The 17793-nt window shown below is 29.4% G+C and overlaps 2 protein-coding genes across 3 annotated transcripts; one reads left to right on the plus strand and one right to left on the minus strand.

Moving 5' to 3' along the window:
• The first annotated feature begins 2930 nt into the window (after positions 1-2930).
• LOC137823618 (aspartic proteinase 36-like) lies at positions 2931-8146 on the plus strand. 2 transcript variants are annotated; one of them, XM_068628826.1, is made up of 10 exons: positions 2931-3669; positions 3833-3962; positions 4124-4371; positions 4901-5128; positions 5694-5856; positions 5929-6002; positions 6538-6628; positions 6900-6975; positions 7310-7381; positions 7676-8146. In XM_068628826.1, exons 1-10 carry the CDS (start codon positions 3446-3448, stop codon positions 7816-7818), a joined length of 1449 nt encoding a protein of 482 aa, XP_068484927.1. In that variant the 5' UTR covers positions 2931-3445; the 3' UTR covers positions 7819-8146. The 2 variants fall into 2 exon arrangements, with proteins under 2 accessions (XP_068484927.1, XP_068484926.1); XM_068628825.1 differs by having other exon boundaries at positions 2942-3669; positions 6885-6975.
• A 1692-nt stretch (positions 8147-9838) lies between these two features.
• Positions 9839-12872, minus strand: LOC137823562 (uncharacterized). Its single transcript, XM_068628747.1, has 5 exons — positions 12628-12872; positions 11863-12095; positions 11368-11448; positions 10586-10936; positions 9839-10114 (listed from the first exon to the last, which is right to left on the minus strand). Exons 1-5 carry the CDS (start codon positions 12770-12772, stop codon positions 10013-10015), a joined length of 912 nt encoding a protein of 303 aa, XP_068484848.1. The 5' UTR covers positions 12773-12872; the 3' UTR covers positions 9839-10012.
• Positions 12873-17793: the final 4921 nt, after the last annotated feature.

The following is a 17793-nucleotide window of genomic DNA, read 5'->3' on the forward strand; positions in this document are numbered from 1 at the left end:
AACAAGCAACTAGGTAATATACTTTTAAGCATGACCAAACTCCCTAATTCGGTCTAATAACAAAGGGCTCGTGACAATCATATAAATAAGCATAGATTCCAAGAATCAAGTACGTCTTCATACAATATTAAGAGTTTTGAGTGTCGAATACCGAATTCTCACTTAAGCGTCAGAGTACATTTTGCAGGTACCATTCGAGCTTAGAGTTCACGAGGACGAGAGGTAGAATAACGAAGGAAGAGTGAGAAGTTCGTTTTGAGAGGAAGGGAGAAACTGAATACCGATTGATTGAAAAGTGGTTCAAATCGTTCTCTTGGTTCCAACCCCGTTCAAGAACATATTAGGTTTGAGATCCGTAATCGATCATACCCTTAAAGTAATAATGAACATAACCCATCATACATGTGTTTGTATTATTTGAAACCTAAGATAGTTAATCAACTAGAGTTTGAATCAATTAAACCCTTTAATAATCAATTATAGATTATTTTGTGTAAAATTTAGTAAAAAATTAACACGTGAATAGCCTTATTCATATAGTATGTTAATCAATGATGATGGTGTGCTTACTTTCATATTAACTTAAATATCAAGAGATTGAACATGACATGGTAGATTTGCATGAAATCTTAGATTTTACTATTTTACTAGGAAGGTTGCATGGTTAAGAAATTTCAAAAAAATATGTTGTGATTTATATTACAATTAAATTGCAAAATGTTTTTCATTCATTATTTGTAATTGGCTGTAAGGAAGTTGTTAATGTTACATTATCTTAATTTACTATTTTTATAACGGATGGAAATATATGATTCAAATTTGAACAAAATTTAAAATTATAATTTTTTTTTAATATATGGTATGTATATTATATTTATTATTATGATAAGTTGAAATTATTATAAATTTTTGAATTATTATAAAAAAAAATATTGTTAAGGTATTGTTTTTTATTTTATATTAATTTGAATTAAATTTTTTTCAAAAATAAGTTTTCTTTATATTATTATTAATAGACAGAAAATATTTATGACAAAATACCAACTTTTTTTAATAAACATTATTCTTAATTTTAATTAAAATTATTTAAAAATTTGAGGATATGATTTTTTTTAAAAATGAATTAATATACTATTTTCTAGCTATTGGTTGTAAAAAAAATTATTTTCTTATTTACAATTCTTTATCTAAAATATATAAATATATATTAATCTTTAGATATAAACATTTATCTTTATTTTAATTTAACTCTTTTTAAGATAAAAATATTTCAGTAAATGAATAAATAATATAATTATTATTTTTATATAAAATCACATCACTTATATCTTATATCTTTCCACCTAAATTCACTCATTTTCTCACTCTTTTTTATAAATTCAAATAACATAATTTTCCATTCTCTTCTCCTTCCTTTCCTCCTGGTTTTACTCTCACCCTCTCCCAAACAATACCAAAAAAAGTGATGATGTTTTAAAAATAAGTTTTTTTTATATAAAATTATCAAAATATTATATTTCTTTTCCCTCAATTAAATATTATGAGCATGTGTGTTTTTAATTAATGAATAATGAGAAGATAATTTTTAAAATACGTAAGAATGAAGGTGCATTTAGTATAATTACGTTTTTTTCACAATAACCGGAATTTTAGTCATTAACAAGTTTCAAATTAACTAGCGTTTGCACCTTATAACGAGTATTAATTTATTTTTTTCTAATTTAATTTCACATTAATTATTTATGTTTTAATGAAAGTAATGTTTTATTAAAAAAGTAGAGCTATTTAAAAAAAATTGAATTTATATACTTTTGTTCTAACACGTGTGAAACAACTCTATACACCAATCATATATTAGAAAGAATAATTAATTTTTATAGATATCACTACAAGAAAATCATTAAATAAAAAAAAAATAATAATTAATTGTTATAATGATTATATTAGAGAGTATTTTAGAAAAAAAAATATTAGTTTATATTATTATTGATAAATAATTTTTAAATTGATATCTAATTAGCTACCAAAATTTTAACTATTAGTTACTTAAATTCTAAATCTTTTAGGAACAATCTTGATAATTAATTAGATATCAATTTAAAAATTATTTATTAATAATAAAAATTAATTTAGAAAGTGATTTATATATTTAATTTAATTTAATTTATTTATATTTTAAGAAAAAAAAATTGAGGAAGAAAATTGATCCAAAAACAACTCAGAACTTCACGCGCTTATTAAAATAACACTGTAATAATTAATGCTTTTATTGAATAAGAATTTTATTAAAAAAACGTAAGCTCTTTCAATGACTTACATTTAATTTAATTTAACTTCGTGTTTAAGTCTTAAATATACAATTAATCAACACGACAACGAAGATTTGATTCTCAACTGTTGGAAATATAGAAAATTATAATTGTGTCGATTAATAAATCAAAACTCAGAATTTTATATTGAGATGCATACAGATATAATTTTGATGAAAAAAAGTATACATATTTTAATAAAACAATATATTAGAAAATAAGTATTAAAAAATGAGTTAAATATATTTTTCGTGTTAAATATTTATTTTTAATATTTTTAATATTGCCTAAATATAATTTCCATAACCAAAACTAGTAAGAGGAGGGTGCGTTACGTCTCTTGGTTGTAAGAAAACTGCAATAATGATTTTAATGTTTTAACTAATTAAACTAAAAAAAGATTGTATCAATTAATTCACAAATATGATGTGATCATGAAAGTTGGTCCATATAAATATTATTTAATAATAGAAAAAGAAATAATGCAGATTAAGGAAAAAGAAAATATACGTTATGATAATAAATAATAAAAAAGGTGATGCATGGATGGTGTGGCATGAAATGAGAGTTGAAGATGCATCATGCATGCGTGTGATTTATGTTTATCTTTTGTTCCAAAAATGGGGTGAATCAATGGGGCGTGTTTGGAAGAAAAAGTAGTGATGCTGAAAATTGGATTAGAAGCAAAGAAGGAAAAAAGAAGAAGATGAAGATGATGAGATGAAACAGAAGAGACAAAATGAACAAAGCAAAACAAAGAAAACAACCAAAAATAAGAGAACGTTGTTAAATGTACAACGACAATGAACAACGTTGTTTATTTATGGTTAAGGCTTTTAAAATATACATATATATTCTAAATATGCTGTTCAAGACGTGTTGTTTACCATTGAAACCGCAAAAGATTTCCTCTTTTTTCTCTCCTTGTCTCTCTCTCTTGCATTTGTCCGTGTTTATCAAAGCTGAGTCGTTTCTTTTGTATTTGTTTGTTTCTCCATTCTTCCCCTATCCCACTTCTTTGTTTCATTCACCGACCCTTATTTTCTATCTGGGTCGGCAATGCTTTTGAATTAGTCTATTGTTTCGTGTTGTTGTTCTTCGTTGTTGCTTTTTCTTGAAGCTACCCTTTACCTCGAATGATGGATCTTACACAAAGATTGACGCTTTTCCTTGTGGCGTTGTTTGTTTTGCAACTTTGTTCTGTCGCCAATGCCAATTTGGCTTTCCCTGTTGAACGCAAATTCAAAGGCCCCGTTCAAAACCTCGCTGCTCTCAAAGATCATGATGCTCTTCGTCGAGGAAGGTTTCTCTCTGCCGTTGATGTCCCTCTTGGTGGCAATGGTCGTGCCAATTCAAATGGGTCGGTTTTCTTTCCCTCCTCTTTATTCTCTTTATCTTTTGTTTTTCACATGCAAAGTTTTTCTTTTCTTTTCTCGATTATGTGTGGTTTGTGTGTTGCATGCTTTGAAGGTTGTCACCATTTTCTATTTGGGTGTTTGATTTTGCTTGTGTAATTTGTTCAGGCTGTATTATACCAAAATTGGGATTGGCTCTCCTGTGAAGGACTTCTATGTACAAGTTGATACAGGGAGTGACATTCTGTGGGTGAATTGTGTTGGCTGCACAACATGTCCTAAGAAAAGCGGTCTTGGTGTATGTATCTAGACTCAATTTACAGCTTCAACATTCATGCCATATTGAAAGTTCTTATGGTAGAATGCATAATGCATATTTGTTTCATTTGTTCATGAATCAGAGCTATTGGAGTAGCCACTTGCCAGTGTAGGTTTTACTATATTATTATCATGTTGCAGATGGACTTAACCCTCTACGACCCTGAGGCATCCAAAAGTTCAACTATGATTGGTTGTGACAATGACTTTTGCACTTCCACATATGATGGTCCTATTTCTGGATGCACAAAAGACATGTCCTGCCCATACAGCATAACTTATGGAGATGGAAGTACGACCTCTGGATCCTATGTGAAGGATTATCTTACATTCGACCGAGCCAGTGGTGATCTCAAAACTGTACCGGAAAATAGCACTGTGATTTTTGGGTGAGTCCAATTTATAGTTCTTCTCATTTAGCACATGCATAATTGAGTGAGTATTACTTGACAGATAATTGAGCCTTTGACATCCTCACACCTTGACCTTATGTTATGCCAATTAAACTACAAGCTTGTTGGTGATATATAGTCAAATATTGTTGGCCTCAATAGGATATCTCTGTTGTAAACCGTTGTTAACTGTTTTTTTCTGGTTAGATAGTTTCCATTATAGACACATTTGTTTGTTTTTACTAGATTTTCTTTGGGGAATCTCGAGTATAATGTCTTAAATTTATTTACTTAATTATTGGGCTAAATGGGAGCATTGGTGGGTGCAAGCACAACAGTTGGAGTGCTAAATGTCTTTATAGCACTAGGCTTCCTTTTTTTATTTTTGGGGGATGGAGTTTCAAAGTATCTTTTTTTTTTCTTGCATGGTACTATAATATTGCTTCCTAGGTTGGTAAATACATAAAGAAAAAGGTCATTGTTCCATTTGTGTTTAATGTCTTTTTGAATATTCACTTGCTGATAGGTGTGGAGCTAGACAATCTGGGACATTAAGTTCAGGTTCTGATGAATCCCTTGATGGAATAATTGGTTTAGGACAAGCAAATTCGTCTGTGCTTTCACAGCTTGCTGCAGCTGGAAAGGTGAAAAGGGTATTTTCACACTGCCTTGACAGTTTTACTGGAGGAGGAATATTTGCCATAGGGGAAGTAGTGGAGCCAAAATTTAACAAAACTTCATTGGTACCAAAAATGTATGTACTGCAGAATCGTCTTTGTTCCCATACCATGTTATTTCTTGTAACTGTATTTGATCTGTTTTATTCCTTGATAACTGTAATTTGATGGATTAGTGTAGAATATATTGAATGATAAGGGTACTTACGTTTAACTTCCGATTAGTTTTTCGTAGATGCAATATTACTGAAGACTATTATTGACTTCTGAATTCTTTATTGTCTTGATATATTTAGCAAAAACCTTATGATTATGGTATAAAGTTGATCAATTGATGAAAATACTGTAAATGTGAGATATATAAGTCCTTTTGTTTTTCGTGGTCCACTTGAGGGGCAAATTGATCCATACACTGAATAAAGTTTTATTTTTTTGCATATTTTATTCTAGTAAGGCTTTCTTCATCTTTTACAAAGGTGGATTCATTGTGAAATCTCTTATATAAGCAATGAAACAAAACTTTCTGAGAGCTCTGGCATATTATCTTGCAGATGTTATACCAGATTCTTCTAATGTATTTTATATCAAGTTTAGTTTTGGTATTGGAATTATGTTCTAACTGTAGTCTACTGACTATTTTAGGGCACACTACAATGTGATTTTGAAGGACTTGGAGGTTGGTGGGGAGACTGTACAACTACCCACAGATATATTTGATTTTACAACTGGGAGGGGAACAATTATAGATAGTGGTACAACCCTGGCTTATCTTCCACCCACAGTTTATGAGCAACTATTGGAGAAGGTAAGAGTAATTTTAACAGCTAAGTAAATCAATTTTTCCCACTTGAATTCTCATGATTATTCTTTGTGGTAGGTTTTGGCACCACAGTCTGGAATGAAATTATATCTCGTTGAAGATCAATTTACATGTTTCCGTTTTGATGACAAGTATGTACTCATCTTTGTGACTTTATTTTGCTTCAGTTTTCTTTTGAAATAAGTATCCAATATTAAGGTGTGATGACCTTTTTATTTGATCTGTCATTTGTTTGATTGGCATATACTAAGCATTGCCATAATTTTAGGGGTGGGAGATACTGAGGTTTATTTTCTTGGTTGTTTGATCCATATAGTATGTTGATGTCAGGTTGTCATTGAAATTTATCTTAAAAAATATTTAGCTATCTCTCTCTTGATAATATTAGTAATCAAATATTTTGGTATATGCAATGGTTGAATGATCATCAAACAAATAGTCTCTTATGTGATTGTTCCACTTGACTAGAAGTATATAGCAATTGTTCTAGATGAGATAGTCTTATAATGCAGAAATAGAAATTGAGCACAAATTGTTCAGATGGTATTCTGAATATAAACAATGTATTCTCAAAGTAAATTTTTCACCAGTTCAAGAAGGCAACGATTTCACATCAATTTTCTTGCATATGCAGCTCTTAACTTGTTGACCATTGTAATTTTGCAGTATTGACAAGGGATTTCCAACTGTCAAGTTTACCTTCGAGGAGGGGCTTACTCTGACAGCTTATCCTCATGATTACCTATTCCTCTTTAAAGTGAGTGGAATTTGAATAAGTTGTTGTATTGTATATGTATATATTTGCTAATTTGATGAATGTTTAACCAGTCAAACATATACAAGTTTATTTTCATATGGAAACTATACCATAAAGTTTAATCTATTACTGCCTGAATTGATTTCTCCCTCTTGGAAATTAAATTTACTAGGTGCTTTGTTTGTACACCCTGCACTTGTAAATTAATTTGTTTATTTATCTTCACCTCACTTTTGACTACACCTATAAATTTAAGTGTCATTGTCCTCAGGAAAACATGTGGTGTGTTGGCTGGCAAAAAAGTATGGCCCAAACTAAGGATGGACACGACATAATTCTTCTTGGAGGTAAATTTTGAAATTTTGATTCACTAATATTTTAATCTATTCACTTGTTATTATGGTTTTGATTTGTCCATTACGTCCTTAAATATTTCTTATGTTAAATTAAGAACTTGCATATGATGTTAGCTTAAGAGTCTGTTTCTGTTATATGTTAGCTATTTTGTGTAACTTTCAGATTATGTTTGTTTGTTCCTTTTATTGTACCTTTATTTCTGTTTGGTAAAACTTGATAATAGACCTGACCTGACCAATGGTAATTCAAAATTTCTGATCATTTTGGAAATTAGTGTCATTGAATGACTATCACTTGTTTACATGAAGTTGTTTCCTATTGCAGATTTGGTGTTATCAAACAAGTTAGTAGTATATGATCTTGAAAACATGACCATTGGATGGGCTGAATACAATTGTGAGTACCCTCTTATTTATATGCTAAATTTATTAAGGTTATACCAATGATATTATTAAGAAATGGACTTAAAGGCAAACTCAACCTCACAAAATTAGCTTATAAGGTGAGGTTTGCACTCACTTATATATTATGAAATGTCTTAATCTTTAGTCGATGTGACATCTCCAACCGATATCACCTGGGATTATTTCTTCCAATTCATTATGACCCTTGCATTGTCTTTTACTGATAAACTTGATGAACAAACATGTAATAGAAGATGACTTTTGCATTGTGTTGTTGGTTATTTAGGCTCTTCCAGCATCAAAGTGAAGGATGATAAGACTGGAAATGTATATTCAGTGAGCGCACATGATCTTTCTTCAGCTTCCACCATGTTAATTGGAAGTGTATTAACGCTCTTAATGATGCTTATTACAATGCTAATCTCTTAAATCAACAGTGTAATCGAGGGATGGTATTTATTTCATTTTGCTGTAACATAGTTCCTTGATGGTAAGCTTCATTGGAATAAATTAACCATTTCTCGAGTACATAAAGAAAGAAGTGGGATAGGGGAGAGATTTCTAAGTTGTTTTCAATTACCTCCTTGTATAATTTTTTCAAAAGAGAAAGGCATAATGTTCTAAAGGACACAATATCATTTTTCTGATGATATTGCATTATTGCTGCATAGGAAAATTGTTAAAAAATAGTTTATTGTAAACTATGCATCTTATAAGATCCACAATTTTTTGCTGAGTAAATTGCACTACTCTCCCACCTGTTGTAAAGTAAGAGTAAATTTTATTTTCTTAATCACATATTGAAACAGAGTAATGGTCATTTGTTGTGATTGAAGTGGTAATCAATTACACCTTGAATGCATAGTTTATAAACATGATCATTGATTATTTTTGTGAATATAAGAAACAAGCTTGGGCACCATCAAGAATTTTCAAACCTAATGCAATAATTTGTGAACTTTAATTGTACTTCTATCCCCTTAAAGTACAATTGCATAAACATTTGCTTTGAGTCCAAAACTCTTCCATCTAAAACTTTTAATTTTTACCATTTTACTTCAAGTCACCACAGATGAAGTTAATTAAATTGTTCAATCAACAATCATAAAAAAAAGATTGTTTAAATCATAAAATCACTTTGTGTAAAATCTATTTTATTCTAATTATAGTTTAATTTTCTTATGTTGTGATAGTGACTTGTGTCAAACTTATAAATTAACTACCATGATTATTGATATTTGGAGTAATGATAATAATGTAAGACCAAAAATGGAAATGATATTTTTTATGGATAAAAAAGCAAGTTATCAAAATTTCAATCAATCCTATTTAAATTCACATTTGGTTTACATTTGAAAATAAAATATTACGTTTAGTGGTTTTTTTACTTAAAAGGGGGAAATATTTCTAAGTCAACAAAATTCAGAATATAATTTTGTTGTCCAATATCTTAGAATCCAGAAAAATATTACTAACTCTAAAATTCGGAATATAATTTTGTATTCATCGAATCTTCAAAATTTTAGAATCTAAAAAAAAAGGGAATAGGGTGTCAATGAATTTTTTTTTTAAAAAGGGTAAAGTTGTCATTTTCCATATTCTATGGAGGTGCAGTAAGAAATTGCCCAATATCTACATGCATCATCTTTTGCTAAAAAAACTAAGGTATTTATTTCTACACCCCTATTTTTTTCTTCCTGCACCCCTATATTCTTTGAAATACAAGAATTATCTTTGATAATTTTTGATGATTCTGAAATAGGGATTCGTAAGCAAAAGGTGTTTTTGGAATATGAAATCCAGAAAGGAAAAAACCATTTTGGAAAATCCTTTCCAAAACACCTTTCCAAAAGTATTGAATATGTGAGAGTTCATTAACTTTTTTTAATACTTATTAACACAATTATATATATTTGTGCAATTTCATACAACTTTTATTTCTTCCTTCAAGATATCTACATTAAATTGTTAATAGCTAGACTGAAATCAAAGAGTAATTTTTGGTTCATTGAAAAAATTAGCCAAATAGTAAGAACTTGGCATTAACAAGCAGAAGGAAAAGTGAGCATGATATCAGTAACAGTTATTGCATGAGCACAATTCATTTAAACAAGATTAATTAGAAGTTCAAGATGTATTACAATAATACTATTTATGTAGAATAGTTCAGAAGTTATTTGTATATCTTAAAACTTCTAGTTCGTTATGTTATACCTGCTGTGCTAAACAAGAATAGTCCATATACCAATTACTGCTACAATCTTAGTAGATTTTCACCACTTTCTGTTGTAATCTGATTCTGGTTTGTTTTAGCTTTCCCCATAAGAGGTAAAACTTATTTGTTTTTGAAAAAAAATCACACACATCCCGAATATTTGTTAGCCTGTTTTATTGCAGAATAATCAAAATGGTCCTTTGGGGTTGTAGCATCAAAAGAACCTGCCAAAAATTCCAACAGAATTGTCTGATTTTTATAGGCACACTCAAAAATAAGAACATACATATTTACTTATAACTTTGACAAAACAACTTGATGACTATGAGCTGTTAATCACACTTTACAATGATAAAATATGGGAGAACAAAGAGATACAAGTTCAGTTGGTATAAAGAACGGATGGTTCTACAAAGTTGTCCTTAGAAACTGTACCACCAAATAAATAACTGCCAGGAATAGTGCAATCTGGTAAGCATCCCTTTGAAAACTATCGTCCCTTTGGAAGAACTGAATAAAAGTAAAAGCAATCAAAACCTCACAAAGGAAAATGACCTGTGTACTAGTTTTCATGTGTATAGCAATAATTCTTGCAAGGCATTTATAGCATCACATTCTTGTGATAATGAATGTAATGGCATAAACTTAAGATCTGAACAACTTGATTAATTCATTGTGAAGGTGTGTTTGGTTGAGTTTAATAAAGTGGATTATGAATTTGATCATATTTGGATAAACTTACCAACAAACGCCTGAAAGAGAAGAAAATGAGATAAAATTTAATGAGTGCTCACTAGATACTTATTCAAACAAAACTTTTAGTCTATTTTAATAAGTTTAAAAAATGAAGTCAAAGTCACTTGTTCATTTAAGTACCAATATTATAAACCCTTATTAAGTATTTAACTAATTTTTTACCTAAAAAGATAGGACATTGAAGCCTGACATTTAGAATTCTTCTATAGAGGAAAAAGAACTAACCTTGGTTGGATCTCCTGAAGGATCTGGATACATCTCCAAGTTCTCTTTTTTAGTTGAAATCTTATTACTCAAATTCTTAGCATTGTCAGCCAAGTCTTTTACAGATTCAATAGCTGAAAAGAGAGCACGTGATGTCCAGAAAAATGTCTGAGCACTAGCAGATGAAGCTGATAAGTCCCAAAACTCTTCATGCTCAATGACTTGACCACTAATTTGGTTAAGAGTAAATTTGGAAGTAATTCTGAGTATTAAATCTTCTCCTAACCCTCCAATAACAGATTTTGGCTTCCCTCTTATTGTCCACTTGATACTCAAAACACTGGTTGACAGCATCACCATTTCCTGCACAGTCTGTCACCGCACAAAGCTTTTTAGAGAACTCTACACTTCCTTATTGTTCGTAGATTTAGGAAAGATTATTTTATTTCATTACATCAACACAACGTTAACTTTTGTTTCTAAGTTGCCCTCTAGTATTACTAGGTGAGAAAAAAAAGATTATTAGAATAAAATAACTTTCAAATCCATGCACTCTCACCTTTACACATTTTGTCCCTTTGAAAGAGTTTATCTTAAAAAGAATGAAAACTACAAGAAGACAAATTCAGTCTAATGTAGTTATTTTCTTTCCAAAGCTATTCAACAATTGATACTAGTAATGTGTAGCTTAAGTGTTCCAGCCTACCAACTTAAAAAATGGAAGCATTTATCAAACAACAAAATATCCCAGTTTCATGGATTTATTGCTGCTTTAGGAGAAGGATCCTAGAAATTGAACTCACCACAGATGGGTTGTCTAGTGCAGCAGTAGCCCATAGTGCTCTTTTATACTTCTCACGACCAGTAAAACTTCTGATAGGATCCTGAACACGATAACAGAATCATAGACAAAACATAAAATCCAGCTAAGGAGAGTGTCCTAAGAAATATCAATTAAAAAAATTATCATTCAATTTGTTTATATCAACAACCATAATAATATTGCGTTAACAGCATTATATACTACATTTTTACATAGAATTACTGTGCCTAATGTACTAGTTAAACATTATCATTATTTTAATAACCCCAAAGTCCTTAAACTTCTTGGTACCCCTTACTATATTGTGACTCTTCATTGGCATAAAAATTCAATGAAGAAAACAAACTGCCATCCCTTGTTCTGTTACAAAGGGGAACCACTATTATCAGGAATGAAGCATGTTGTTTTCTTTATGAACACTCAGAAGAGATCATATATAGAACATGTAGTGTGTAAAGGAGAATTAAAGCAAGACCTTGTATGTGACAGAAACGGCATAGATTCCAAGTGCTCGATTTCCCTCCCTTTGTTCAAGTATATCGCGTGCAAGTTGTCTTGCAGTAGATTCTACCAAGGGGCTGCTGATGCACTCAAACTCATTGCAAAGCTCACCAAAATCCATACCATCAACCATCTTATCAGCTTCTGAATATGATGCCTTGGTTTCAGTATCAGATGACACTTCACTCCTATCAGCATCATTTGCAACTGTAAAACATGAAATACATATCAACATATGGCACTGGCACAGCACCCCGAGTAGTATTTTTTTTCTTCATATAGATATATATACTAAGATTATTTTGATAAACTTTTTCACCAGTAAGAGAAGGAAAGGACATAAGAAGATGAAATATATTGAGTTTCTTCTTCATAAATGACAATTTTATTGGTTTTTTGGAGGTTGTTCTCTAATCAAAATTAGATTTTTATTAATCATATATATAACATGAGTCTCTGGGCAAACTCAAACTTTAATCAAAGAGAACAACACTAAGAGTGCCAACGAAACTATATTCAAGAACAATTCTCATCAATCCATCAAAACAACCCTTTTAAATCTACATGAACTATCAAGTTTAGATTAATTTCTTTCACATTATTTTATATTATGAATGCGTGCATGATCATTAAAATTTGTAAAGTAGAAAGGAAGGCAAAAGATGTGAGAAAGTAGCTGTATATGATGAAGTGAGTGAAATGATGTGTAAGGAGAGAGAGAAGAGAGAAGTAGTGAAACCTCGCAAGAAGAAAGAGTGGTGGTGGTGGTGGTGGTGGAAGGTGGTGGAGGAGTGGAAGGTGGTGGAGGGTGTGTGTTTATTTGGGCGAGGGAATATTCCGGCTGCTGAAGAAAGAGAAGAAGAAAGAGCGGCAGTGAGAGCCATGTCTCCCCATTCCGTGGCGGAAGGTGAGTTGTTTGGGATTACAAACCAGATATGCAGAGAACAAGAGCCTCTTCTTTTTCCTTTTTTTCTCACTATTTTACACTTAGACTTTTGGATAAGGTGGGGCCTTTTAATTGTGAGAAAAAGTCAATTTTAACTCTTTTGAAAATTTTAAATCATTTTAAATAAAATATAATTTCACATTCTTAAATATCATGCACCTTCACCATTAGTAAAAATAACACAAACTTGTCTTTTAACCACCAAATGAAAAAAAAATAAAAAATCATACTCTCCACCATACACTAGAGACACAGAAAAATATTGTTGAAATTAAAAAAAAAAATGGAAGTATAAGAGAGGAAGTATGGAGGTGGGGTGTTTCTCCCTGCACCCCAACAAATGACTTTCTGCACCCCATAATTTCATAAAAGACCATTTTACCCCTTTTAAAAATGACTTCCATATTACTCTTTCTGGAATATGTCTGGAACATACTTTCTCAAACACATTTTATGAATTCTGGATTTACCATTCTGAAAATTAAAAAAATATGTTCTAAAAAAGATATTTTCGTAATAGTTTTTTTATCTTCCAAATTTTTTATTTTGGAAACACACTTTACTTGGAATCCCAATTTCAGAATCACCCAAATTTATTAAGGATGATTTTGGTATTTAAAAAGAATATAGGGTGTAGGAAGAAAAATGTAAGGGTGCAGGGAAAAATACCCATGGAGGTGTAGGGAAAATTTGCCCAATGCTCAACACTTTCTTTTGGCCCACCCAATATTTGGCTTAAGGATTTGAGTTTTCAGAAGAGTTTTTAAAAAACTTATGATGATATTTCTATCTTGTATTCTTGAATTCATAACTAACACTTCAGTTTCGCTTTCCATTATACGTTTCCGTTTCAAAATCACTTCCAAATTCCAATTTCCAGAAAGCAAAATACACCCAAATTTTTCGAATTACTTATTTTCCGAATTATTTATTCTGAAAGGTATTTTCAAAACTCGATTTCCAAAACCAAACTTCACACTCCTATTATTTATGTCATTATAATATTTGATAATAAAATCGTATTGATGTCATTATTTTATGTTGAAAATTAGATTTATATTTGACCCATTCTAGTTGAATAAAGTTTGTTTCTTGGCGTATTGGGTTGGACTAGCAGAAGATGAGTAGAGCTATTATTACTATTTACACTCTATCTTCTGCTTTTCATACTTCCCTACTAAACACACTCCCCTTATTGTGGTTATCCTTTCCCGCACCTAACTTCCTTAAAAATGAACTAAATTTTTCGTACATACTTAATAACAGCTTGTAATAAAAGTACACCATTAATTTAATTATTTTAATCATGAGAAACTCACTTTAATTCTTCAAATTAACAAATTTAAAGTAAAGGTTTGTGAGATTAACAAATTTGTCACTGCATAAGTACATAATTCAACCAATAATATTAGCACATATTTATAAATTAAAATAATAAATAGTAATAATAATAATAATAGTCAAATAAATAATAAGACTTTTGATTGAACAAATTACAACTTTAGATTATTCTAAGGACTTTTTAAATCTAAAAACTAAAACAACTTCAAGTAATAATTGTAGTAAGTAGACTAATCATTACTCCTTACAATAACATCAAAGACTAATTTAATTATTTAATCTCTTAGATCCAATTTCTATCATGTTTGAAAACAGGTTTTTTGACCTTCATTTCTTTTTTTAACTAAAAAAATAGGCAAGGAGTAAAATATAAGTAATAATATTATCTTAAACTTTAACAAAATAAATCAATTATAAAAATCCACCGGTTTAAAAAAAGAAAATATTAAAAAAATGTATATTCCATCTTGTAGATGCTGATAAATCAAAGTAAATTATAAGTATATACTCTATTCTCATTCATAATTTTTTTTCTCTTTTCTTTTCTTCATATTGTTACCTTTTTCTATCATCACAATTTACATTTACACCAATTTCTTATTATATCATCCGATACCGAGAGAGTTTTGGTCAAAATCATTGATTGAAAGTTCTTCTGATGACTTAATTGTTATAATTTTCATAGACCTAATTAAAGCTCTGATGACTTAATTGTTATAATTTTCATAGACCTAACTAAAGCTCCTTAACACAAAATGATTAATATAATTATAGTACAAAATGTTATCTAAAATTCAATATTAATCCGATAGCCTGTCTTAATTTCGATCCAGTGTTAGAAGTCCATCACGATCATATAAATGTGTACACCAACAAAAACAAAGGTATGCATCAAACAATATTTAGTAATCTCAACTCCCTCCTATTGAATTTTAACTTAAATATCGGAATATCTTTTACAAATACACTACCTATACTAATTAAAGATCGTAGATTTCATAGTATCCCTAGTCAAAATCAATAACGACTTAAGGTGACCAGAACCCAGAACTTTACCTATTTTTTTGTGAGAACATCCATATTTTTATTTCATGTCTTTTTTCTTTCTCCATTTCAACTAAATGTTTACAATTTCCCTTGAATGAACTTAAAATCAGGTAGCAGCAGGCACTAAATTCCAAAAGGAGAAAGTGTTACCTTGAAAAAAAAAATCTAAAAGCAGAAGCAAAATATTCAACTACTTTATTCAGATTCAGAGAATGGAATTTGATTTTATTTTTCTTTTTCCTGGATCTGCACCTTCAAATAAATTTGGTAGCTATAATTCTCAGTTCTGATCCATAGATCCATATTAAATATATGCATTTTCAAGCTTTAGCTTAAGGATGAAGTATTTATGTGAGACCATGTTTTTTCCCAGAAGTTCCCATGCAACAATGGCTTCTCTCAGTTGCTTTTGGCAAAAAAAAATATTTTTCACTTTAAGGAAATCAATAAATTGGTTAGCCTTTTTTTAAACTTGAAGATAGTAATATAATCTCTAACACATTTTATTCTAAGATACATTTTATACAAACAATTAAAATTTACTAAAATTAAAAATATTATAAGGGAGAGTTTAAACAAGAAACAAATAAAAAATTATAACTTTTATGGATTTTGATTAATAACAAAAAAATGAAACTATTTTAGTAGGTTGGTTTGCAGATATTAGTCTCGTATAACTTCTTAACTCTTATAAGCAATTATTCCTTCTATTATAGATAGTTCGAGTGCTGAAATGATTAAGTTTTTTTATTCATTAATACCAAATCAATATCTTTTTTAAAGGTTGAATTCATTGTGAGTTTAGTAATAAGTCTAAATATAATCAATTATGAATTATTAGTATTTATTTAGGCTTGCATGCTTAAAAAATACAAACTTTAATTTTTTTCTATTTTTTACAATATGTTTTCTTATTTATTTAAAGCAAATATATAAGTTTGTTAAGTATTTAACATAAGTTTACTTATGGTAATATTTTGTTTTATAAGAGGATTTAGATCTAAGATGCAAATTTGTTTTCAATAATCTTGTTAAAGTTATTTTTCAATTTTTGTTCACATGTGTGAACCATCTATAAATATGCAGAAGAATCTAGAAATGATATTAATAATAATACGTCTTCTGTGAAAAATTCCAAATAGTTTTTGTTGGTGATGAAAAATTAGAATGAGTGAAAATATTTGTATAGGAAGAAAAGAAGGAAAAAAAGTAATAACTTATTTAAAAGATGGTTTATACAAATTATTGTATATTAGTTTTTCTAGAACATTTTATAAATTAAATATATTTGATTAAAAGTTTTCAACGAGAATAAAGCATGAAATTAGTCAATGGTATATATGCACGAAATCTAAAGGAGAAGAAAACCAAGTTATTCTTTATCTTTATATGTCCACGCTTCTAAAAAAGTAGGTTGCCTCTTTGCCTACCTATCTTTTCCTCTTTACCTTAAGCCACTCACTAGGCGTGGAAATTTATGCTAGGCTTTCTACAAAACCCCAAACAATATTCCAAAATAAAGAAAAAGCTATAATATGAAATAATAAAATAAAATACAGATACTGACACGGACACTGATATGATACTATATGGACACAGAGATACGTATAATCTTTAAAATGTAGGACACGGGGTACGAATCTATATATTATATAATTATGAATTATATAAATTAACAATAATACAAGTATAACATAAAGATATTTTTATGACTAGTTCAAAATAATTTGTTTTTTATTTTAATAATCATACATTAAATTTTTAGAATGTATAATCTTTAAAATATAGGATACGAGACACAAATCTATATATTATATAATTATGAATTATATAAATTAATAATAAAGATTTATGTGCACAAGTATAACATAAAGATATTTTTTATGACTAGTTCAAAATAATTTGTTCTTTATTTTAATAATCATACAATAAATTTAAATTTTTAGAATGCTAATGTGTTTTTTATTTTTAAAATTCGGTTAAAATCATGTTAGAATTGTCAGAAATCCAACAAATATTTTTTGAATCAAACTCATGCTCATAAAATATCGGTAAGTGGTATTGATGTTATCATACGTATCCATGTTCTGACACAATGAAGTAACAGGGAATTAACTACTTGGGTGTCGTACATGTAAATTTGCATCTCTTTTACCAAATATCCAAGTTTGAATGAGAATGATGATTTGAACTCCTTATGAAACGCTGTTCAGAGTGCTGTGTAACACATAAATTTGGAGCATGTGTATATAATAAATTCAAGGTAAAATGTGGGGATAAGGTTTTTGTGAAAGTAAAAGCTAAAAAGTGGTGGTGCATGTGTGTGGGTACACAGAGTTGAAGGAGAAGTGGTAACTAAGAGTGGCTCATATTAATCACTTCTTCATAGTAATGTCTTCTTAATAAGTTTCAACCTCAAGTTCAAGAAATATCAGAAAAAATATGTATATAAACTGTTTTTCACTTTAACTCTTAAACTATGTGGAACTAAAGCTATGTAAGTTCAAACACACACAAAACAATTTTATAATGAAGTAGCAACCATATATCAACCACTCCAACTGAAGTTGT

Source organism: Phaseolus vulgaris, chromosome 8, assembly GCF_000499845.2.
Source record: "Phaseolus vulgaris cultivar G19833 chromosome 8, P. vulgaris v2.0, whole genome shotgun sequence".
NCBI lineage: Eukaryota > Viridiplantae > Streptophyta > Magnoliopsida > Fabales > Fabaceae > Phaseolus > Phaseolus vulgaris.